The sequence below is a fragment of the Narcine bancroftii genome, chromosome 2 (genome assembly GCF_036971445.1).
Source record: "Narcine bancroftii isolate sNarBan1 chromosome 2, sNarBan1.hap1, whole genome shotgun sequence".
In the NCBI taxonomy this organism is placed as follows: domain Eukaryota; kingdom Metazoa; phylum Chordata; class Chondrichthyes; order Torpediniformes; family Narcinidae; genus Narcine; species Narcine bancroftii.
Window position 1 is genome coordinate 32438804 of NC_091470.1, and position 26291 is coordinate 32465094.

The window sequence follows — 26291 nt, forward strand, 5'->3', positions numbered from 1 at the left end:
GATCATTTTCTAGGAATGAAGTCCTCTCTCCCCTTTCCCCCAATAGACAGTAGGTGCAGGAGTAGGCTATTCATCCCTTTGGGCCAGTACCACCATTCATCCACAATCAGTACCCCGTTCCTGCCTTCTTCCCATATCCCTTGTCTCCACTATCTTAAGGAGCTCTATCTAACTCTTTCTTGAAAGCATCCAGAGAATTGGCCTCCACTGCCATCTGAGGCAGAGCATTCTACAGATCCACAAGTCTCTGGGTGAAAAAGTTTTTCCTCAACTCCATTCTAAATGGCCTACCCCTTATTCTTAAACTATGGCAAGGGTCTCTTTTTTTTTTGGGGAAATTTTATTTATCATTTGTATCAATATAAAGCATAAATTCAATAATATAGTAACTTAATAAACCACACAAAATGATACAATATTTTTTAAATTTTCTCCCCAAACCCCCTCCCCCCAAAAGAAAGAAAAAAAGGAGGAAGAAAACATATAATATTCATTGACTATTTTTTATAATTACTAACTGAGAAGGGTGGGAAAAGTGAAGGGTGTGGATGGACTTTAATTCATAAAATCCCAAAGTTTATGAAAGTTTTCAATTCGATTCCTTAAACTATATATAATTTTTTTCTAAAGGTATACAATTTTGCATTTCAATATGCCATCTGTATATTTTTACCAAATTCTCAGTTTCCCACGTGACCGCTATACATTTTTTTTGCAGTCGCCACAGCTATATTAAAAAATGTTTCTTGATATTTATCCGATTTCAATTTTATATCTTCTTCATGTATATTCCCAAGTAAAAATATTCTTGGATCTTTTTGTATATCTATCTTCAATATACAACATTAACAATACCCTCAAATCTTTCCAAAATTGTTCCACTTTCACACAGTACCACACTGAATGCAAAAAGACCCCCATTTCCTTGTTACATCGAAAACATTTATCCGGATAATTAGAATTTAGTCCATTCAATTTATGTGGAGTATAATATTGATGAAGAAAATTATATTGAACCATTTGATATCTAGCATTAATTGTATTTGTAACATGCTCTTGATGCAATTTTGACCACATCTCCTCTTGGATTTGTATATTTAAATCTTTCTCCCATCATAATTTTGATTTATACAATTTTTTTTCTTTTAGTTTATAATTAACTATGGCAAGGGTCTCTGTTATCATCACTGCTTATGGCATAAATGTAGAATAGAGATTAAATTTAAAAAGCTTGTAAGAAAACCTGTCTGCATGGTTTACGTTCAAAGAACAAGCAGTTTATGACATCATCAATTGCTGTGCTTTTACATCCAGAGATCCATTGTGTAAAGTATGTACAGGTATTAGATTTATTCTTGGTGGCTAGTTCTGATGGTGGGTGTTTATTAGCTCCTTGTAGATTTTATTAGTTTGAAATTTTAAAAGAGTAAACAGACAAAACTAATAAACATATTAATGTCCTGTTTCATGGTTATGCCAGCTCACATGTGATTGCGACAGCTGCACTAACCATTTGCAATTCATATCAATGCAAGGCTTCACTGCCTGTGAATTGGAGAAGCCCTCAGCAGTGAGTGACCTCAGGTGAGGTATTCTGAGGCCTAACCCTGATGGCCTTTAACAGCTGGTGCTGTCATGTTAATGCTGTTTCTGTGATAATCTGAAACATTTTCAATAAATGTGAAATAATTTTTTAAATGTTAAAAGCAAGAAGATTATATTTAAACATTCATTAAAGTGGTATAAAATAATGGAACTCAATAATTTCAATTAAAATAAACAACATATTCAATCCAAAGTAAGGGAGATGTGTAGGGCACTTATTTTTGGATCAGGCTGCCAGGTGTTGTGGCAAAAACAGATAGAAAAGTGGCATTGAAGAAACTAGGTGGATATAAAGGAGATGGAGGGATACATGTCAAGTGCAAATAGGAGAGTTTTAGTTTGATTTTGACAGTGTTCATCAGAGACACATGGATTGAAGGGCCTGTTTCTGTGGTGGAGGGATCAGAAATGCTGGTATCTGCTGCTACCAGGAAAAATACCTTTGAACTACAATGTGCAAACATGGCGGTCAAAAACACATCGAGCTGCAAAGGGGGCATCTGGACGGTTCTCTTCCAAACAGCCAGCAAAAAGCATTGCGTCTTGTTGGATTCTTGTTGCGTGGTAATTAAGTTGGTAGCCGGATCTGTTACGAATTCCCAGCACCATCATTGAGCATGATCAGAAGGAGAGGCTACTAGACTACCCACCTGTCTGCATTGATGGGAAGGAGGTGGAGACAGTCAGAACGTTCAGGTTCCTGGGAGACCGTATTTCCAAAGACCTCTCCTGGACCCCAGCACAACCATGAAGAAGCCATATCAATGCCTCTACTTGCAAAGAAATTTGACAATTTCATCAGATACTATGACAAAACTTCAACAGGTGCACAGCGAGAAGTATACTAGCTGGTTGCATCACAGCCTGGCTTGAAAATGCAAGGGCCCAGGAATGCAGAGCAGAAGGCAGTGAATGTAGCCTGGTACATTACAGGCTCTGGCCTCCTACCCATAGCAAATCTATGTGAGGCACTGCCTCAAAATAGCAGCCAACATCATTGACGGCCCCAATCTCCCTGGTCACCCCCTCTTCTCACTGCTGCCATCAGACAGAAGGTACAAAAACCTGAAAACCAGCACCACAAGGTTCAAGAATAGTTCCTTTCCTATAGCTGCCAAACTCTTGAACCTCCCCTTGGTACATTAATCACGTACTGCTCCGACAGCACAAAAAGGCCATCTTAACTCTTCTAAATCACTTATTTTGCACTAGGATTACTGTGAATATTTGTTATCTAATGTATTTAATTCAATTATTTTACTCTCACTGATTTTACTTTGAATGCCTGGGCAGCTGCAGCAAGTTAAGAATGTCAGTGCATGTGTACATTGTAAAACGTGTATGACAATAAATTCACCAACTTCTAATCTATGCGCCTGACTGAAACATTCCCATATGACACAGAAAGAGAAATTCCATTCTCTCTCTCTCTCCCTCCCTCCCTCCAGTACTTCGTAAAGTAGAAAAAATTAAGCAAAAATAGGTAAAGGTTTGAAAGATATTGTTTAGGAACAATTTTGATTGATTAAACAGCAAGAAACTATTTCGCAAAATGATCAGTGTGTGAACTAGAACACCATTGTATAATATTTATTTGGAAAGCACTGTCCAAGTATAATGTAGTCTTCAAAATATTTGAAAATGAATTTCCATCTCCATGGAGAAAAAAGTGAGTGGGACGAACCAAGGAAGCACAGAGACATAGTGAATTGAATGGTCCATTTCTGCACCACATCATTCAATGTTTTATCAGTTGTTGGAGGTCTCCTTTGAAAAAGTGCAGGCCTGGAAATTAAACCCAGCACAGGTATGGATGAGATCTACACACATCACTTCCTAAATGTGGTTCCTTATTATAGGTTCATTTGTTCATAAATAAATGTGCTTGTTTTCACAATCTATACAAATATAATTTCACCTTTTGTTGTGGGCAGGTTAAAGCAAAAAAAAATGAAAGAAAAATAGATAAATAAAGGATTTTTACTTTCCAATACATTTCTCATGAATTGTTTAATGGGAAAGAATCCAATAGATGTTTTGAAAGTCACAATATTAAGAGAGAGCAAGTTGAGGAGACTAATAGAACTGATAATGCACAGGTGGTTCGGCATTTTAACTGTGATAGTGTGGCGGCCCTTCGCAGCTCCCCCACAGGGCCTCACAAAATGAAGGACGAACATGACAATCCAGCAGGCTGCACGAGGCCCACAGTGCTGCCCTCCAATTGGCCACAACAAAAGAACTTAACTGGCCTATCCGGGAAAGCGGATCACAAACACACTAATCAGTGCTGAGAGAGTTTTGACCACACCCCTCAGCTTGAGAATAAAAGCAGGGCTGTGAGCCCAATAAAGTGGAGTGCGTTAACAACACCCAACTGGGGTCGTGTCATTCTTTCTGAGCAAACCTGCATGCAGCTATAACTTCTCCTGTGCTATTGGGTTTGCTTGTAACAGCTAGCTACAATAGGGAATATCTGTCTGCGATCTCATCAGGATTAAAACCGACTGTGCAATATTGTACATGGTGAATTACATATAATGTATCCCACTGACCTATTGCGGAATGAAATTTAAAACAATGATTCAATTTATTATCATAGTAATAAAACAGTTTCTGTTACATGAAATTTCTCTTTGCCTGCTGCAAGGCAGACAGATTCGCCACCTTCAGGAATTGCCTAAGTGCCTTTTACATTCAGAGAGAGAAGCAAAAGAGAGTTCTCCACAGCCACACAGAGTCCAGTCCAAACCATTGGCAACCCTAGCTCCAGATCCAAACCCCTAACAGGGTCAGGAACCTTTCAGCGCCCTCTCGTATCCTGGTTCCGGTACCTGGTACCCCTCCAGCCAGTTTGATCCAATCTCCAGCTATAAAGTTTCTAATCTAAACTTCTTTGACGTGGTGCAACGTACTACTGATTACTGGTTAATTTAAGTAAAGTTACCTTTTGCTCTAATAATTCATCAGTTACTTACTGGTAGGCATTAAAACTACTTCTATCATTGTTTTTCTGGGGTAAAATACAGCAGATATGCTCGTCACTGATTAGTTATCTCTTCTTTGGCTTGGCTTCGCGGACGAAGATTTATGGAGGGGTATGTCCACGTCTGCTGCAGGCTCGTTGGTGACTGACAAGTCCGATGCGGGACGGGCAGGCACGGTTGCAGCAGTTGCAGGGGAAAATTGGTGGGTTGGGGTTTTCCTCCTTTGTCTTTTGTCAGTGAGGTGGGCTCTGCGGTCTTCTTCAAAGGAGGTTGCTGCCCGCCGAACTGTGAGGCGCCAAGATGCACGGTTGGAGGCGAGATCAGCCCACTTAGTTATCTATCTAGGGACTATATTGCTGTATTCTTGGACTATGCCATTTTATGCTTTTCCTTCTTTAATTAAAATCAATTTTGTCTGTTAATGGAAAAATAATGAATGAAAATAATCTTGACAGTAAGTTGATAAATCTTTCCGTTTCCATGGGTGTTTGATCTGAATACTACAGAACATTGTCTTTTTTTGCCTTGTGCTATGTTCTGCCTTAAGGTACTATTGCTTTACTATGACAACTGCTACAAGTGTTGACCCCATCACTGACTGGTCCGGCTTCTTGTTTGCTTGTGTGACAAGGTGCTATGTATTTAAAGCTTGGAGAGAAGTGTCCTTCTCACAGTATAAAGTAGATGCTCTCATTTCTTCATGTACCAAAATTTTGAGGAAGCATCTATTGGCTTAATCTTAATGGGCTAGGATCTGGATTTTTTTTTTTTGCCTGTTCCGTTGTGAAATTTTGGACCCGACTTTTTCATTTTAAGATATTTTTATTGATTTTAATAAAGAACTTGTACAAAAAAAGGTACAATTCAATAAGATAGTATGGACAGTTACATAAATGAAATAAGATATTCCATATATTACTAACATAAATTGTAAATTATATCCATAATTCATATTCTAAAAAGTATTTTTTTTAGAAAAATTCTTGAACAATATAAAAAAAGAAAATAGTAGAGGAGAAAAACTCAAACTCCTTACCGCTGTGTTGCCAGATGCTACATATGACTGGTGTTAAACGAAAAATGAAGGTAAAAAAGAACATTAATATAAAGGAGCGTGGAATAAATATAAGTCAGGTAATTTATTTACATGGGAGTAAAATTATAAAGCAAGATAGTGAGTCATAAATGACCCCTATAATTTCTGGAATCTTGTATCTGAATTATTAATTGAATCCTTTCCATATTCATACAGGACATGACATCACACAAACATTGATCATGAGTACGCAGGGCAGGATCCTTCCATTTAAGCAGTCCTGACATTTCCCCCCCGCCCCATCTCCAATAATGTGTTTTCAGCTAACGGAGGTAAAGAGATGTGAGCCAAATTTCCTTCAACGCTAGTGAACAAGCAGACAATGTGGTTAATTATTCAAATAAGTAACCAGCATTGAGCTGAAATTATCAATATTCTCTTCGAGATCGGAAAGAACCGAGATTAGTACATTTGAAAGGTTAAGGCATCCTTCCAAATCAACATGATTCTTTCAAAATGTGGTCCTGATTATTTGCCCCTATCCATTCTCTATATTTTTATAAATTACATTTTTCAATTGTTTAACCAATTCCCATTGGAAAGCTCCTGTTTAGTTTGCTTCCTCTGCAAAGGGTTTGTTTTCTCTACAGCAACCAGGCTCATGAATCTCCCCATATCATCCGAATCACAACATGATCTGGTTACAATACAGGGACGACAAGATATTTTATTTCTCTTCGTTTTACATTTATTTTTCATTTATAATTATATGTTAATTGTCAGGAAATTGTGGTTGGTGTGTTTTGTATAACTGGAAGCTGCAACAATGAAGACTTTAATTGCATCTATACATTGTTTAACTTTGAGAGTTTATCATATGCAAAAGTACCTGCATTTTAAGTTTGGATCAGTTAATAAGCCAAAAATAAAGCAGGATCAGGTCAGTGCTTTAATTTTTAAATTTAGATATACAGCACGGTAACAGGCCCTATCACCCAACGAGCCAATAACCTACAACCCCCGGTAGGCCTTTTTTTAAGGGAGGGAGGAAACTGAAGCCCCTGATGTAAACCCATGCAGACAGCGGGGGATTGGAACCCTGATCCTAATTCCTGGTGTTGTAAAGCAGATAGTAAAGCATGTAAGATACAAAAACAAAAGCTGCAGATTTTTGCATCTTGAACACACAAAGAATAGAACTTGGGTCAGGTCATATCCATGGGTAGAAATGTTCAGTCAGCAGTTCAATTTATGCAAGGAAGTGGCAGGAATGAGGAGTAGTTTCATTGGAAAAGATTGTAAGAGTCAAAGGGAATTTATTGCTAAAATGAGTTGTCAGAATAAAGGGTAGACCATACAGAAATGCTGGACGAGCTCAGCTGGTCTCACAGCATCCATAGAAGATAAAGATCTTTGTCCACCATTCTCAACTACACATGTCAAGTCTGCAGGATTTCAATCTGATCTACTGGTTGTGAGATTGTATGGTCTTAAGAAAGATGAAAATCATGAAAGTGGCTTGGCAGAGGGCATTGCCTGGTGATCAGATGGAGAATGACAAGGGTAAGGCCTCCATTAGAAGTTGTCACAAGTAAAAGAGCAAAAGGAAATGTGTACCAAGCATTGAACTTTAAAGTAGATAGCAAATTCAGTGTTGAAAGATGCTGACCATCAAACTGTATCATTTCAAAAGGGCCCTGATGAACTTCAAAATGCTCAGGGATGGGATTGCAGATGCAGTTATAACCTTGGAGTTCCCAGTATTAAATATTTACTGCAGGGCGAGTTGCTGTTAGTATAATCAAACTATCTTCTGATCCTTGTATGCACCTGGCTTCAAAAAATAACTAATAATCTTGGTGACAAACAGGTTCATCTTTAGGGTAATGGATGAGGTTTAATAAACAAGCTACTGGATGAAATCAGTGTTTGGATGTTGGTGGAAATGCATTCTTGGTAGAGGTGGGTAGCAAACCATCAGGGAGTCAGCAGGTGAAAACATGCTACATACCCATTTCTGATCCACCCTTGTTACAACAGGAATTACCTTGCACTTCCATTGAACTCCAGAATCGTGATAGCAGAGGATTAGACTGTGGTCATGCTGTTGATTGTCAGTGGGGTGTCTAGACTCTCCAGAGATGACAGTTGCTTGGTAGAGATAGGGTTGCAAGTTCTCTGTCACTTTTCAAATCAAAAATCAGATGTTATTGATGCATGAGGAACATAGTCTCCTTCATTATGTTTGTACTTTGGAAAGAAACTAGAGTTTGCATCATAAGTAATGGAGAAAAAACAATTTTAGAAGCACCCAACCCATGTGCCAGGTTTGCGGTGGTTGGCCCTCAACACCTTCCTTTGTGCTGGTATGACTCCAGTCTCTTTCTGGTTTCAGTCCCTCCAATTGTACTATGGCATCTTTATGTTCAGGGCAGTAACGAATTACCTTGATATTTAGGGTCAGTAGCCTCACCTTATCTCTGTAATTTTGGATCTTTTGTCTGTAATTGTTTGGGTTTTTTTTCCAAAACTATTTATTAATTTTAACATATGAAGAAAGTAAGTAATTCACATACAGAAAAAATACAAAATAAAGTAATACAAGTACAAAGTAACATAGTTAATACAGTACCAATCTCGGCATCTCCCCCTAACAACTAAAAACTAAAACTAAAAAAAAACTATTTTAACCCCTAAACCCCCCCTCCCCACCCCCACAATAAAGAGTGAAGAATTAATACTATTAGTATAATAAAAAAAATAAAAAATATATCTTAAAAAAAGATCTATATATATATATAAAAAAATAATTAAGTATCAATTATTAATCCAAAAAAATTTTATTATATAAGAATATATATGAAAAAACAAAAACAAAAAGAACTTAAACAAAAAAACTAACTAATAAAAAAAAACTAAGAAAAAAAATTAAAAAATGATTAATTCAAACTTATTTAAATTGTATATAATCAATAAATGGGGTCGACTTTAACTCATAAAAAGACATCTTATCTTGTATAGAAAAAGATATTCTTTCCATAACCAAACAAAACTTCACCTCTGAATACCACCTATCTAAAGACAATACATTTCTATTCTTCCAAGTAATCGCTATACATTTCTTAGCCACTGCCAATGCTAAATAAATAAAAGAAATCTGGTAATTATCTAATTCTAAATCAATCAACGGTTGCATATTCCCTAATAAAAATATATCAGGGTCTAATACAATATGAAGATTATATAGATTATTAAATACAGATTGAATACCTTTCCAAAATTGTTGTAACCGATCACACAACCAAACAGCATGTAAAAAAGTACCAGAAACCTGATCACAACGAAAACAAAGATCTGACTTACTAAAACCAAATTTTTTAAATTTTTCGGGTGTTAAATATAATTGATGTATAAAACTATAATTGATCATCGCCAATCTAGCATTGATCAATTTTCGAACACTGTTACGACAAATTTCAGACCAATCTTCTTCAGTTATTGTTAAGCTTAAATCTTTTTCCCCCCATTTCATTTTATCTTTATCCCAATCTATTTTACTTTCACATTCCAACAAAATACGATACAAGCCTGATATATAACCCTTTTTTGGAAATGAGAGCACGTATTTCTCAAAATCAGTTTCAGACAATAAATTCATTTGGCGACCACATACCTGTTTTACAAAAGATCTTAACTGATAATACACAAATATAGAATGACCACTTATATCAAATCTCTTTTGCAATTCTACAAAAGAACAAAAATGACCTTCTAAAAAAACAGTCAGATAAATTATGTATTCCTTTCTCCTCCCATTGTTTCAAAATAGTATTAGATACCTGGAAAGGAACAAGCTGATTATTATATAATGGTAATCTTCCCGATCACTTATTTTTCAATCCCATTTTATGTAATTTACTTGTCCATAAATTCATTAAATGTTTCAATATTGGTACATCATAAGTTCGTAACAAGTTTTTATTCCATCGAAATAAAAATTCATTCGAAAATGTTTCAGCAATAACTGCCAATTCTATCTGTGCCCAACTAGGCGTATCTTGTGTGGCCATTAATGCGCTAAGAAATCTAAATTGAGCTGCTTCATAATAAAATTGAAAGTTAGATAGCCGTAACCCTCCAAATTGAAAAACCCACATCAATTTTTTCAACGCCACCCTAGGAAATTTTCCTTTCCACAAAAAATCCCTAATGACTTTATATAAATCCTTAAAAAATCTTTTTTGTAAACAACAAGGAATTGATTGAAATAAATATTGTATACGAGGAAAAATATTCATTTTTATAGTATTAATTCTTTCTAATAAACCCAAAGGTAAATCTTTCCATTTAACTAAATCTGCCTTAATCTTCTTCATTAAAGGAAGATAATTAAGTGAATATAAATTTTGGTAGTCAGTATTAACATTAATTCCCAAATATTTAATTTGTTTCGTCCACTTCAAATTCGTAATATTTCTAAACATTGAATAATCATCTTTACTAATTGATAAAATTTCACTTTTAGTCCAATTAACCTTATAACCAGATAATTGACCATAAATCTCTAAGGAATCTTGAAGTGCTGGCAGAGAAACATCAGGATCCACCAAATACAGCAAAACGTCATCCGCAAATAAATTTATTTTATAATCTTCATTCAAGACTCTCATACCTTTGATACTATCATTCTGATATATTAATTGTGCTAGAGGTTCAATAACTAAAGCAAACAAGGCGGGTGATAATAGACATCCTTGTCTAGTAGATCTTGTTAAATTAAAGGATTCTGAAAGCAAACCATTAGAAACAACTCTAGCTTTCAGATCATTATACAGAGCCCTAATCATACCAATAAATGAGAGACCAAACGAAAACTTTTCAAGTACTTTAAATAAAAACTTCCATTCTACTCTATCGAATGCCTTTTCTGCATCCAATGAAACCACCATTGGATAATTCTTCTGAGATTTAGATCTATTTATCAAAGTAATTAATCGTAAAATATTATCTGAAGCATACCTATTATTTATAAAACCTGTTTGATCATGATGTATTTTATTTGGTAAATACTGAGCCAACCTATTAGCCATAACTTTAGCCACTATTTTATAGTCTACATTTAACAAAGATATAGGACAGTAAGAAGCTACCTGTAAGGGATCTTTATCTTTTTTTGGTATAACTGTAATTATAGCATTAGAACAGGACTCAGGTAATTGAAAAGTATCATAAAGTTGTTGTATTACATTCTTAAATAAGGAAGATATATCAACATAAAAAGTCTTGTAAAACTCAATAGAAAAACCATCTCCACCAGGTGCTTTTCCATTTGGCATATCTTTTATAGCCATTTCAATTTCACTATCCGTAAAAGGTTTATCTAACTCTTGTCTGTCTTCTTGAGATAACTGTGGTAAATTAATATTTTTCAAAAAAGAGTCTATTGCATCTTCTTTTATCTCTTTACATTCAGTCAAATAGTTTTTTGTAAAAATTACAAAATTCATCGTTAATTTCTTTTTGACTAAAAGTAATACCCGATTTATTTCTAATAGCGGGTATAATCCTAGATAACTGTTCTTTTTTTAATTGCCAAGCTAATACTTTATGAGCTTTCTCACCCCCATTCATAAAATTTATTTTTTGAACAATTCAACAGACATTCAAATCGATATGACTGTAACTTATTATACTTCAACTTTAAATTAGTTAATTGGATCTTTTGGAATTCAGTAGCTTTCTTTTGAAATTCTTTTTCACAGATTGTTATTTTCTTCTCCAAATCCTCAGTTTCTCTAACTCTCTCTTTCTTCAGTTTGGATGCATAACTGATAATTTGACCTCGTAAAAAAGCTTTCATTGCGTCCCACAAAACAAACTGATCAGAAACAGAGTGAACATTATTAGCAATGAAATCCTCAATTTGTTTTCTCAAATAAACAATAAATTCTGGCTTTTGTAGTAACATAGTATTAAATCTCCATCTTGAAGTATGTTGTGTAACTTGAGAACTTTGATATTCCAGTAATAACAATGAATGGTCCAAGACTAACCTTGCCTTATAATCCACAGATATAACCTTATCCTGTAAATGTGCCAAAATTAAAAAAATAATCAAGTCTTGAAAAAGAATTATGTCGAGAAGAATAAAAAGAAAAGTCTTTCTGTGTAGGATTAAATCTACGCCAAATATCAACTAAATTCAAATCTTTCATCATATTAGCCATATGTATCGCCATCTTAGATTTCTTAATTACCTTTGGATACTTATCCAATAACGGTTCTAATACCATATTTAAATTCCCCCCCCCCCCCCCCCAATCATCACATTGGAATTAGCTTGTCCCAATAATAAAGATATTTCTGTAATAAAAGCAGTGTCTTCAACATTTGGAGCATAAACATCAATCAAAGTCCAGGCTTCATTAGAGATCATACAATTCAACTTAAGTAGTCTTCCTCCATTTTTCTCCTCGCCTTGCAATTGAAACGGTAAATTCTTATGTACCAAAACCGCAACTCCTTTTGCCTTTGAATTAAATGAAGAATAGAAGACTTGTCCAACCCAGTCCCGCTTAAGTTTCAAATGTTCTTTATCTGTCAAATGAGTTTCCTGTAAAAAGGCCACATCTACTTTAAATTTTTTTAAATAAGCAAGTACTTTCTTACGTTTTATAGGATTATTCAAACCCTGAACAATAAGAGAAGCTAATTTAAATTTTGACATGTCTTACAACAGTTAGAAAAAAAACTCTAACTCTTACCCCCTTACCCTCTCTTAATACGATCAAAAAAAGAAAAAAAAAAGGAAAAAAAATTTTTTTTTTAATTATTTAAACAAAAAAAAATCCCCTTCACTCTTTAATCTAATAATACAAAAAAAAAGAAAAAAAAACAGGTAGGAGGTTAAAAATAACCCCTCCCGTCTAAACCGCGCAATGCGGTAACTTCCAAAAAAAAAATGGGTGTGAGATAACTCACACGTAGCAGATGACTTTTTGAAAATAGTGCATATCCAGTTCGCTCCCCCAACTCTCACTTCATCTTAAACTAACATCATCATTATTTAATATCCCCTTTTTTTGAAAAAAAGCATTAGAAAAAAAAAGGACAACTCTTCTTTTAATCAGCTCCAACTGCCGAGTCACCATTACGACCATTCCTTCTTGGAGCACGGCTCTTTTCTTCCATCTCTTGTCTCCTTGGAGATCGCGGCGGACTATATCTCTGTTGAAACTGAGTGATTGGCAACTCTTGAGCAAATGCAATAGCTTCCTTTGGAGAATCAAAGAACTTTGGTTGGTAACCATCTTGAAAAACCTTCAAAACAGCTGGATATCTAAAGGTTGCCTTATAACCTTTCTTCCACAACAACTCTTTAGCAGGGTTGAATTCCTGTCATTGGAACATAACCTCTTGACTCAAATCCGCATAGAAGAAAACTCGATTATTTTGAATCATCAAGGGTGATTTTCTCTGTTGTGCATTTCTAATAGCCACTCGTAAAATTATTTCTCTGTCGTAATAATTCAAGCAATGAACCAAAACAGGTCTTGGACTTTGACCTGAAATAGGTCTTCTGCGCAAAGCTCTGTGAGCACGTTCCAGTATTATACCTTCCAGGAAATGTTCTTGACCCAGCACCTGCGGAATCCATTCAGTAAAAAATTTTTTTGGGTCAGGTCCCTCCATACTTTCCGGCAAACCAATAATCTTTATATTGTTCCGTCTGGATTGGTTTTCCAAATAATCAATCTTTTTCACCAAATTTTTATTTTGAGTTTGTAAGTCTTCAACCATTTTGGTCACATCAAGAACTTGATCCCATATTTCGTCTATATCTTCTTCACACGAATTAAATTTATCTCTCACTTCAAGCTTAAAAGCTCCAAACTCAGCCATCTGTTGAGAATGTATTTTCACCAGGGTATTAAACCTAGTACCAAGTTCAGTCATAATCTTGGATAAACCCTGCATTGTATAAGATAATATAGATTCAAGATTCACAAGAATCTTTTCAATTGGAAGAGATTCTGGCTCAACAGATTCCTGCTTCTTCTGCATAACCAAAGGATCTTCTGTTCCTTCCTTCATTCTTGTTGCCTTCCTTGTAGTATGACTGCGTGTGGAAACCCCAGCCACAGCCTCTCCAGCAGTGACTGGAGGACGCTGGCTGGGGTTTTCCCCAGTCCATAATGTATTAAGTTCTCCCAGTACATCAAGTTGTATAGGTTCTTCTATCTCAAGAGGTGCAGTTTGCAGTGCCACCGCTACAATTGACAGATGCCTTTCCCCAGCCGGTGTTTCAGCTGGTAATACTTCAGCTGATGATACTACAAGCGGTTCATTCATAACATTGCCGTCAGATGCTACTGCGCATGTGCGAACCTGAGTAACTCTTTGTTCTAAAGGCTGTTTGGCGCCCTCTTTAGGGGGCTCTACCGATGTAACATAGAGCTCTGCATCCGAACACTTTACCTCTCTCCTGGAATCCATTTCACGCTGAGTCCTGGTGCTTTTTCTACAGGTAGGCTCCAAAACTTTTGGAAAATGTAGTTTTTTGATGATCTGTTGTCATTTTTTTTGGCTCTTTTTCACCAATTGTACCATCAGAAGTTAAATTAACAGCACTGAAGTTATCTAAACTATTAAAGAATTTTAACGGGCATTTCTAGACAAAACAATAAGATAGAGTCAGGAGAGGACTGGAAGGCACGTCTGATCCTTACGCCTTCTTGCCACGCCCCCTTTTGTCTGTAATTGGATGAAGGTTGCAGGGATGTTTGGAACCATGCAGTCTTGGTGGAACCTAAAATGAATACTCGTGAACATGTAAGTGTCTGCTGTGTAATAGCACCATGAACAACACCTTCCAGTGCAATGTTAGTAAAGGAAAAGTAGGCGAATAGAATGCAAGTGAGTGGATGGCGTGTGTCCAACTTTATGCACTTGTCAGGTGAATGACTTTTACAGTTGCAACTTGTAGATTGGTTATACAGGGCTTATTTTGGCATAATTATAACAATTGTAATATACAATGATTTTAGATTTATTGTCAGAGTACCTGCATGACATCACATACAACCCTGAGATTCTTTTTCTTGCAGGTGAGGCAGAATCACCATTTATTGGCACTGCCCCAACTCAACATACACTTAAACAAATAAAGAAATGTAAACAAACTGGAATACAGAGAGAAAAAAAAATCAATAAATGCAAAAGTAGGAGTCCTTAAATAAGTTCCTGATTGTTTATTGATGAGAAGTCTGACGGGTTGCAGCTGTGTCTGAACCTGGTGGTCTAAGTCTTGTGTCACCTCGACCTCTTCCCTGATGTTCGCAGTGAGAACAGAGCATGTGCTGGGTGGTGTGGCTCTCTGACGATGGCTGATGCTCTCCAACAGTAGCACTCCCTGTAGATGTTCTCGACAGTGGGGAAGGTTTTACCTGTGATGTTCTGGGCTGTGTCTACTTTCTTTTTCAGGCCTTTGTACTTGGACGCATTGGTGTCCCCATATTAGACTGTGATGCAGCCACTCAGCACACTTTTCACCACATATCTATAGAAATTTTCCAGTGTTCCCAATGTCTTGCCACATCTCCGCAAGCTCCTGAGGAAGTAGAGGCGCTGATGGGCTTTCTTCACAATCCTATTTGTGCTTTGGGTTCAGGAACGATCCTGAGATAGTGACTTACAAGAACTTGAATTTGCACCTCTGCTTTCGCCCAATGATCACTGGATCGTACACCTCTGGTTTTCCCTTCCTGAAGTTAACAATCAGCTCTTTTATTCTGATGACATCGAGTGTGAGGTAGTTGTTGGTGCATCATTCAGCCAAGTTTTCAACCTCCCTCTTGTATGCTAATTCATTGCCTCTTTTTGTACAACCCCCTACTGTGGTATCCTCAGCAAGTTTGCAGATGGTCTTGTTGTCCTACCAAGCCACAGAGTCAATGGGTGTTTAACGCATAGAGCAGGGGTTTAAGATCACAGCCCTGTGGTACTCTGGTACTGATGGAGATTGTGGAGAGATGTTCTTACCAATTTTCAGTGAATGTTCATGTGCACTAATTTGCTGCAACCAACTACAATTATGTACTTTAAATTACCTCAATTGGAAATAACAAATGAGATAAATATTCAGTTACAGTTAGTGCAAGAAAAAAAAATAGCATTTTATAACCTTGCATTTTTAAGCATTTTATAACCTTGCATTTTTAAGCATTTTATAACCTTGCATTTTTAAGCATTTTATAACCTTGCATTTTTAAGCATTTTATAACCTTGCATTTTTAAGCATTTTATAACCTTGCATTTTTAAATATTTAAAATTTATAAAAATAATTTTTGGAAGTCAATTTAAGGAAACTCCACCTCATTGTCTTTACCATATATTTTGGCATACAAGTTGAGTCATGAAACCCTTAAAAAGCACTATTTAAAAAAAAAAAATCAGGGGTCGACTTATAAACTCAATACAAAAATGAGACCTTAAATTGAACTAAAAAAACTGCTTGACGTAGATTTGGCATATAAGACAACCATGAAAGCATCTCCCCACCACTGGGTGCTGCCATAACCCACCCAGACATTCTACAATTGTAGAACCTGACGTTCCATTCCTGTCTAGGAGCCAACACATAGCTGTGGTCCCTGCACTGAGCACACTTAGGCAGCGAGGCGACTTCTTCAATGCGGACGCCACCGCACCCAACATTGAGAATGGAGTCGCCAACTCCTGCCGCAGCCAATATGCTGAAAACTTGGACCCAGCACCATTTGGCATCTTCCCGGCCAGAAGCAAAGGTTTTTTTTAAAAAAACACTTGCTTAATTTACAAATTTGTTATTTGGCGATTGGGGTGGTGTAACAAAATTTGTGTTGTTGTTGGGAGGCCCGGACACCAATCTACGGCACATTCCTTGCATAATATTTGGGGAAGGTGGTCAACGTATGCCTAATATATGATAAAACCATGAAAATGAGGCTGAAAATGGGGATACAACTTATCTCGAGGTAGACTTGTACACCAAAATATATGGTATATTGGTGTACAACAGGCTGATTATGCCGGATCAAATATTTCCAAACCAAAGACTAATCCAATATTCATGTTTTCTAATGTATCAGTTCTTCTAAAATGTTTAGACAAGATAAAATAATCTATCCAAAATTATTCTTATCTAATATTTTTAAAAAGTAATTCCAATTATTATTCACATCCTTTCTGAAGATCTCCAACTTCCCACTGTCCACATTCTTGAAATGGAATCAAATTTTCAATCCCTCAACACAAAGATTGATGTTGGAAATACTCACTCATAATTTGGGGCTCGACTTTCAGTAACTTGCATCCTAAAATATTTCACAGTGCAATGAAGAAAAAGAATCCCTTGCTCATCATTAACGTTACTGCCCACCCCGATTGAACTTTTTGTTTTCTATTTTTAATTCCACAGTCCTTCATGGAATCATTTTAAGGAAAAGACTTTTGGGGCAGCATTGAATGCCCTGAAAATATGAGTCTTGTTATCGGATCAGTTGATTAGGTCATACCTGCTGGAAGCAACACATTTAACTTTCTATTTCCTATTCATTTCCCAAGTTAGCCATTGAAAACTGTTCATTGACTGCATGCCAAAGAAGGGATCCCAGAATTTTGAATAAACAGAGCAACGAAAACCAGGCCCACCTTGTTAAGCCCATTCTGGAGAGAGCATTGAGATGGTCATGCATACTGCAACTGATGCTCACCTGGAAATAGAACCATAGAACATTACAGCCCAGAAACAGGCCTCTTCAGCCCCTCTAGTCTGTGCCAAACCATATTTTTTTGAAAGAATGAATGAAAACCAAGGATGGAACCATGTGCAAGAGAGCAGGTTTCACTCTACAGGCCTTGATAGAGGAGAAATGAGGTTGAGGAGATATTTTGAATAGGAAGTGGGTGAAGAAGTCCTCCACTGCGAAGGCTGTAGAGATGTGATCATGCCAAAAATAAAATCGGAATATAGTTCCGAAGAACTGCAACTATTTCCGATAATTTAATCTGGGCAAGAGAGATGATGTTGTGAAGTTGGACTGAGGTAGAGTAAATGCAGGGCGCTAATGAATGTTGATGAACTGAAGGACCTAGGGGCCCAAGTCAATAGTTTCCAGAAAATGACAGGATACAGTAGATAACTCAGGATGAACGTGACATATGGCACACTTGCCTTCGTGGAAGGGAAAGTGTTCTCTGGAACAAAATGAGGCTGAGGGGGTTATCTCAGAGGTTTATAAAATCATGAGGGACATAGAGTCAAGAGTCAGTCCTTTTCAAGTGTAGTGGAGGCTAAAACAGGAGGGTATTTAAAGGGAACCTGAGAGCAGGTTTACCCACACACAGGATGGTTGTTACTTGGAACAAGCATCCAGAGGAAGTAAAAACATAATGCTGGAGAAACTCTAGGTTAAACCGTGTCCTTTATATAACAAAAGTGAAGTGGAAGTGGTTGAGGTCGATAGAATCACAATGATTATAAACCAAGCAAATGAGAGTAGCTTGCGTATGCACCTTTGTCAGCATCCAGGAGTAGGGCCAAATGGCCCATTTCCATGCAGTACAACTTTGATAGAGTCAGTTACGTGGCAACACTTGAAATACTATGTGCAGTTCTGTTCTTGCTACAGGATGGATGTGATTGCACTGAGTGCAGAGGAGGTTCACTGGTAGGTTGTGTGGATTGGGGGACTTCAGTTGTGGAAGGAACTTGGATTAGGCTGGGCTGGTTTTATCCTGAGCAAAGGATGCTGAGGGGTGACTAATTAGAGGTGTACATGATCGAGAGGGGTAGATGATCAAAAACTTTTTCCCATGATTAGTGTATCAAAACAAGGGCATAACCTTAAGGTGAGAGGAAGGAAATTTAAAAGGGAATCTGAGTAGTCAAGTTTTTAAAAAAGCTTTTACAGAGAATGTTTGATATCTGGAATTCACGGTCAGAGATGGGGTGGAATAAGATTCAATCACTACAGTCGAGAAGTCATTAGACAGACATTTAAGTAGGCAAGGCACAGAAAAATGCATCCTAATGAGGGAAATAGAATAAGAGAATCATTACACCACTCCACACGTCCAACTTCAGCTATAATCCCCCACCTCTCATTCCTGGTCAACCTTAATGAACTTCATAAAGCACCAAACATTCATGGAACCATTGGTTGCAGCCAGTGGAGTCAATTTGCACATGAACTACAACTAGTGGATGGTTCCTTTTAGTAGTGCTGGCAAAGTAGGGAAAGGCCGTAAGGAAATTAAAAATTAATTTTAAAAATTTTTTAAATTAAAAAGTAAGGAAATTCTTCCTGTTTCAGATTTAGCGGCTATCATCTCACCCCTCTGCATATTCCCAGTCCTGTTTGACTCTGGAATGCTCTAAATTGGAGCTAATGGAGGCTGTCATTGAATTTAATCAAGTTAGGGACTGACAGAATTTCAGGCTGCAGGGTAGTCGAGGGTAACACAGAACAGGCAGGGAATAAAGCTGAAACAATGTCAGACCAGCCACTGTCTCAGTGAATGGCAGAAGCCTATTCTCCCTCTTATTTCAAATGTTCTTAACATGGAAAATTATGCCACTGATTCCTTGTAACGAGCTTTGTTAAAAGGAACAAATCAAATTTCCAATTGTATAATAAATCACAATCTGTCGTGTTGGACACCTGAGCTTCTTTAATGGACACCTTACAGTGCAACCTTTTGGCACCAGAAACAAATTTTAGGAAAGTAACTGCTTTAACTACTTTATTTCGGGTAGAGGATAAACTGGCATATTGTAAAGCAGTCTAATTAACATGGATAACATGTGTAATTTCTTTTGTGGCAAAATCTGTTCATTCCAACTATTTAAATAAGACATTTTGTCCAGTTTTAGACACAGAAGTGGAAAGATGATTTCCTCATTCATTAAAATCAATCCACAACTTTGATTTTTCTAAAGAAAACTTGCATTTAACGTTGCAAAAGTGATAACTTCCCAAAAGTATTAAGTACTGACAATTAACATTTTTTTTTTGTTTTTCCTTCCATTTAACCATCCTTCCCACACTGGAATCAGGAAGCCAATGCGGAAAGAAGAGAACGGGACAAGTCGAGCTGAATATGCAATGACTTCCCAAAACAACAAAATGCGAGACAGAAATAGCGTACTTATTTAAGCTTAAAAATGAAAAGTTGGTTCCAGTCTGGAGACGATTTAGTTTGAAATTCACAATGTGTGTAAGGTTTGGAAAAAGTCAGGAGGACAATTATAAAGACCTAATTTCAAACAAATATAAACACACCTGTTCAGAGCAGAGAAGCAAATCGCCCTTCAGTCCAGTTACATAAGGTGGAGAACAAAGTTGCCAATCAAACTGAGAGACAAGACCTCACAAAAAGGTACAATCGCTGCTTGTAGTGTCCATTGAAAGCAACAATAAAGATGTTTCAGTACCCAGGTAAATCTCAACTAGTTATTTCAAAGTATTCTATAAACTCCAAAGTAAATGCCTTTCATTTGGAAACAGAAGCAGTGATGTTGAAGTCTTTACCTACACTACATGAGTAAAACCAATCAGTACCTAAAGGAAGAGATCACATCCAAAAAGCCAATGAACATGCTGGCCCATCACCCCAACCATATTTGCAGTCTGATGGACTATGTAATCCCTTTCATGAAGGCATCTCATCTTACCGTACCGATCCTTTCAGAAAACAGCCAGGTTTTGTGAATAACTTTTCAACCAGGTGCTTTTATTCTTTGTTGTCATTTCATAATATAGCTGACAAAGCCTTTTCTACACCGGTACGACTGATGGTATTTTGAAATCACGATTAAAAGTATCGAAAAAAAATAACTGAATTAGCAAAATACCACTTTTATTTCCCTCAAAACCACATCACATGGTTTACACTTAAACAGATCAGAAACATTTACTTTATATACCATAAATATGAAATAGAGGCAGAAGTAAACCGAAGTTTATGTCTCCAGCTTCCTCTCACTCCCCTTCCATAATCTACCCAATTAACTCATGGGCTGATGCTTTCATGTTTGCTTTCCTATCTGATTTCCTTAGTGCACAAAAATCTGAAAGGTTTGGTCTTGCATACTCAATAAACCGAGTACGGGTGAAGCCTGGTGGCATAAGAATATCCCAAAGGTTCAACAGATCTTTAAAGATGTCACACCTCAATCTAGATTTGCTGGGTGCTGACCCCAAAACTATTCCCTCTAGTTCTAATAGATTTTTTTTTAATCTGCAGATGCTGGGGTCAAGTACAATGCGTAAGTGTGCTGGAGAAACTCAGCAAATCTTGCAACATCCACAGGAACAAAAGGGTTTGGAAAAAAACAATGTTTCAGGCTTGGAACCTTAGGAAGTAAAAGGGCTAAATCATTTGGTTACCCTTTACTTTCTATGAATGCTGCCAAGTTTCTCCAGCACGTTGGGTATTACCCTCCAATTATAAACTTTACAGTCAGAGGAAACGGCTACTCAGTAGCTATCCTGCCAATTTCTCGTGGATCCTTTATACTTTGCAATGAAATAACCATTGTGGTTTAAAGCAGGGAGAATGCCTTAATCTTTTTCAATTTCTTCTCATGGAACAATCCACATCCCCAGAAATTAATCTTGTCAATCTTTTCAGCGCTGCTGCCAAAGCCACAGTATACTCAATCCTTTCATCTATGTCAATAATATTAACTACATATGGCTGAGAGCCCAGTTATAATCCTACTGGGAAACCATTACTGGTGGGCAGCCAATCTGAAAATTTTGCTCTTCTGTCACATCACCAATTGTTTTATGAACCTTTATTTTATGCATCAATAGATGTTATCTATTCAAATATCTTTTGAAAATGTTTATACTACTGCTCCCTGACTAATCTGCCCAGTTACATCACTAAAAGTGATTTAGACTTATCAAACATGATTAGTTTCATACAAAAGTGTGGTCTCTGCCTAATTTATTTAACGTGTCCTATAATAACATCTTTTCTAATAGCTCGCTGTCTCCACAACCTTCGTCAGGTCAGTTGATCTCCTGTTTCCAATCACCTCTGAATTTCATTTCTGTAATAAAATTTTCCTTCCTTCCAAGCTGGGAGCAGGGTCCAGATCTTGACAATTTTGGAAGATCACCATTAAGGTATCTGTCATCACCACAGTCACCTGTTTTAGAATGCTAATTTGCAGGCCATTAGATCCAGGGGATTTAAACAACTTTTGGCATCCCAATTTCAAAGTTTTAACTCTCATCGGAACCTTGTTTACCCAATGTTGCAGGTACACTCAAATGTTTTCTAAAAGACAGACAGACAAGATATTTGTTTAAAGTTTCAAACATTTTCTTATTTCACTTTGCAATTTTTCCTCTCCTTGGATCTTTTTCCAGAGTATTCCTTCTCATTGATAATGTTATAAGCCTCTTAAACTAATACTAAGCTTCACCTTTTCTGCAGATTTTGTTTTGCTCAATGGAAGATCATTGGAAATGTTTGCTGTGATTCATTTACAAGGAATTCCTTTGATCTTTTTCCCCAATGCATCTTAACCAACTCATGCCCAAATGAACTGCTTAATTTAAGTTAAACAGCTTTATTAGTATTTTCTGTCTGAAAACCAACATCAAGTTCTAGCTTGTTCCAATCAATTTCTCCAGGAGAATCCCCAAGAATGAGATTACTAATCACATCTATATCAAAACAAGGTTAGTTGGTTTGATATGCATCACCCAAAGAAATTGTCCCAAATGCATTTGGTGGACTATTTATCCCATTTGATTTTCCCATTTTATACTACACTAAGATTATTCCTCCTCACTGACCATGTACAATTGTTTATCAGGGCTAACCACTGAATTCAATGAAGCCACGTTTTGGAAGCAGAATCCCATATTGCCTGCTGCTAACATATCTTTTTTCAACACACAAAAGTGTTGGAGAAAGTCAGCAGGACACATAGCAACTAATCAATGTTTTAGGCCTGAGCTTTTCTTCAGGAATGCGGAAAAACAGGTGGGAGTGCAGGAAAGCAGAGGTTAACTGGCAAGAGATGGATACGAGTGGGAAAAGAGATCTGAAAACTAGTAGAGAGACCAGAGGATTAAGAAGGCTAGCTCTTTGATCGGAGAAGGGAGGGAAGGAGAAGAGGGGGGATGTTTTGCACATTCCTGATGAAGTGCTCAGGATGAAACTTTGACTTTGACTGCCTTTTCCTATGGATGCTGTGAGACCTGCTGAGTTTCTCCAACACTTTTCTGAACTGCACTTGGCCCCAGCATCTTATTATCTTTTCTTCCAATGCACTGTACTGAATTGACAACCTTTAAACACAATCTTTCTGCAATAAACATTGTTGGTAGACCAGGTTCAAAACAATTATTCAGAATGACAGATCTCATCTTTTTTTTTAAATTAACCCTTGTATTATTTCAGTTGTTTTGCCATTTCGAAGTATTTCTATTTTTCATTGAATTTTATTTCCCATTATCTACTCGGTCGAATTTTCTTAAAATAAAAGATTATTGAAATTTGATAGATTTCTAGGTATTTTTTCATGGATGCCTTTCTACAATTGACTTAAAAAACAGTCTATTGTAAAAAAGGCTTTAGTTTATTCAACTAAAATACATCTTTGACTGTAGCATTTTGTAAAACTAAAGCCATATTTCACCTGTTTTCCATTAAGAACCAATAATTATTTGTGAACCTGGTTTATAATATACACAATCAAGTTATCTAGAACTTAACCATAACGTACTGAAGTAACGGTTTTCTTTTGTGTTCATGAATGTCAAAGTTATTACATATTCCACATGCAAAAGCTAAAATGTACAGAGACTGAATGTAGAAATGATCAGCATGGCATTTGCCAAGCAACAAGTCCTGACTGATTTTTCTAAATTGTATTCTGAAGTTTTGAAACATTTGACAGTAACATGATAGAGTGAAAAGATAAATAGTTAGCACACATCTGTTCTTGTAAATTCTCCTATGGTGTAAGAAGATTATTAGGTTACCACTGCTTACATCAACATTTACCAGTGTCACTAGTGTTGTCAGCAATTGGTTTCGATGCTTTGTGGCGATATTAAATACAAAGCAAAGTTTGTGAATCATGAGAAAATTCCTTTTAAGATCTAAGTCAATTTTAATATTCTTGTGTCGCCCAACCACTACTCAGTCTTTCCTAGAGATATTCATTCTGCCTTCAGGGGAAAATCCTGCCACTAAGTTACCACAAAGGTGAGGCTCAGTTTCCTAAATTTGCAGTGGTGCAACACTGGGGAATTTGTGGGTTAATGGTGGAATGCAGAAGGTTGTACCAGGAGCATTACCAGACTTAGTTGATGAAGTTTCAATACAGGAGCACATGTGTACAAAATGACAGGCATTGCATACACTGAAGAGATGGAGACTACCAGAACATGACCACCCTCTATGGTGGGAGGTCCCAGCATGCAAGTGCTAAAGACTATGATAATTTGCAACCATGCTCAGCCTTAATTGTTGAGTGAATGATTGATTTTGGCTTCCTCCTGATATCCCTACCTTCACAAAAGCTAGACTTCCAAGAATTTCTCAATTGGATATCAGGAAATGTGTGCAAGCACTGGAACTGTAAATGCTGTAATCAGACAAAATTATTAATGCAATGTTGAAGACCCGTGTTCCATAACCAGCCATGTCTCTAAACAAGCTTTTTCCATTGTTATGACACTGAGTACCCTCCCAACAAGCTGGAAAATTGCTGCGGATATCTCCTGTTCAAGAAATAAAACACAAATTAAATCCAGCCAATCACCATCCTTTCATCTGGCTCTCAAATCATTTTGTCAGAAGTTGTTAAGTCCCTCACAGTGTTCTCAAGCACCATTTACTGTCCAATAGCCTACCTGCAGATGTTCAATTGGGTATCATCGAGACCACTCACTCACTTCCAGATATTGTCACTGTATTGGTTCAAAAAGCAAGTGATGCAAGAATGACTTTCCGGGACATCAGGCATTATTCTGGCATAATTCTGGCATCAAAGACCCCTGCTATAATTCATATCAGTGGTTATCAAGGACAAAATCATCCATTGCTGGATGATGACTGTGGTCAGATCAGTGTCCTGCGATCAGTGATCTCCAAGCATTTCATCAATGACTTTTCTTCCATCACAAGGTCAAAATTGGAGATGTTTGCTATGATTGTACAATGTCTAATGTCATTTGCAACTCCTCAGCCCAATGAAACATCCCATGCCTGTATGCAGTGATGTCCAGGTTTCAGTTAAGATTCACATCACAATATTTCCAAGCAATCATCACCTCCTACCAGAGAAAGCTAAACACCTGCCCTCCATATTTAATGATATTACCAGTTTCATCGTCACGGAGATCACTTTGTCCCAAAATTCATTTGAACCATCTCAAGAACTGAGGGAGGCCAGAACTTGGATGTCCTGACACCCCAAAGTTTTTACACCATCTATAAAAGTTGCAAGTACATGTCACTTGCCTGGATTAATGTAGCTCCAACAATACAGGGCAAGGCAATGTGCCTGATCAGTCCCCGATCTGTCACCCTGAACATTCATTCCCTCCACTGTCGTACAATAGGACTACAAGGTGCACTGCATTTAAAATGCACTGCACTTGTTTATTTAGCCTAGTCTGACAGCAGAAAGGACAAGGGTGGCAGGTGATTGGGAACATCGTCAACTGAAGGTTTTCCTCTGAATCACATGCCATCCTTCCTTTGAAAATGCATCACTTTTCCTTTGTCATCACAAGGTCTAAATCCCACCCAACCGCACTACGCAGAAACCTTTCTATCCAGGATTTTAGCAGTTTAAAGTGTAGTTCACCACTCAAGTGCCATTAGGGCTGGGCAATCAGTGCAAAACCCACAAAACTAAGTATAAGCAATTACTATGCTCTTTTCATTGTTGGAAATGATCCTTCAATCAAGTTCTCCATTTTAAAAATAATGCTTCATTTATTATGAATAGGCTCCCCTTCACAATGAAGTATCAATTAGATATAAACATTCAGACGCAATTTGCTGTTAAAGTACTGCTGAGACTAATGACACTCATTGGCATTCTTTGCAAATTCAGGTGTGGGTCAGAGGTCAGGATCCAAAGTTACTTCCACTTCCATCATTTGGTTCGCAAAAATGTCATCTGTTGTGCTTCTGCCTGTTGACACAACAGATGTAGTTGCCCGTTCACACACCACCAAAAGTTTAGTCATGGTTCATGCACCATTAATCTTATCATCCTTCTACCTGACCAATCACAGGTAAACATAGCCACCAGCTTCATTTTCCTACGTTCCAGAGGAGCGGACTTTCAATCATTCTTGCTCGTTTGTGTTAAGCAAGTCCAACAAATGTTCTGTTGTAGTCAATTATGTCCCATCTAATTTACAACTAAAGCTTCTGTATGTCTGTTGTGAGTGAGGAAACTGGTTTGGTAGGTCTCAAAAGCAAGGACTCCGGACACAGTTTAGATAGGGAAGGGTTTTATTTACAGAAGGCAAGTGTGGGAAATAGCAACAGATGCAACACACACACACACACCAGCTGTGAAGTAATAGCAGACAATTAATAACAAACATGGGGAAAATAGTGTGGGAACAAA

At 37.1% G+C, this 26291-nt stretch overlaps 1 protein-coding gene across 9 annotated transcripts in view; it reads left to right on the top strand.

The window, feature by feature from the left end:
* Positions 1–26291, top strand: part of prima1 (proline rich membrane anchor 1) — a 104807-nt gene that overhangs the window by 25981 nt on the left and 52535 nt on the right. For 2 of the 9 annotated variants that reach the window (XM_069916200.1, XM_069916203.1), the window contains one exon: positions 19728–20114. The exons of the other annotated variants lie outside the window; for them this stretch is intronic. In XM_069916200.1, coding sequence (XP_069772301.1) covers positions 19728–19769 — 42 coding nt within the window. In that variant the 3' untranslated portion in view covers positions 19770–20114. Of the gene's footprint in view, positions 1–19727; positions 20115–26291 lie in introns of those variants that run through there. 9 annotated transcript variants of the gene reach the window in all.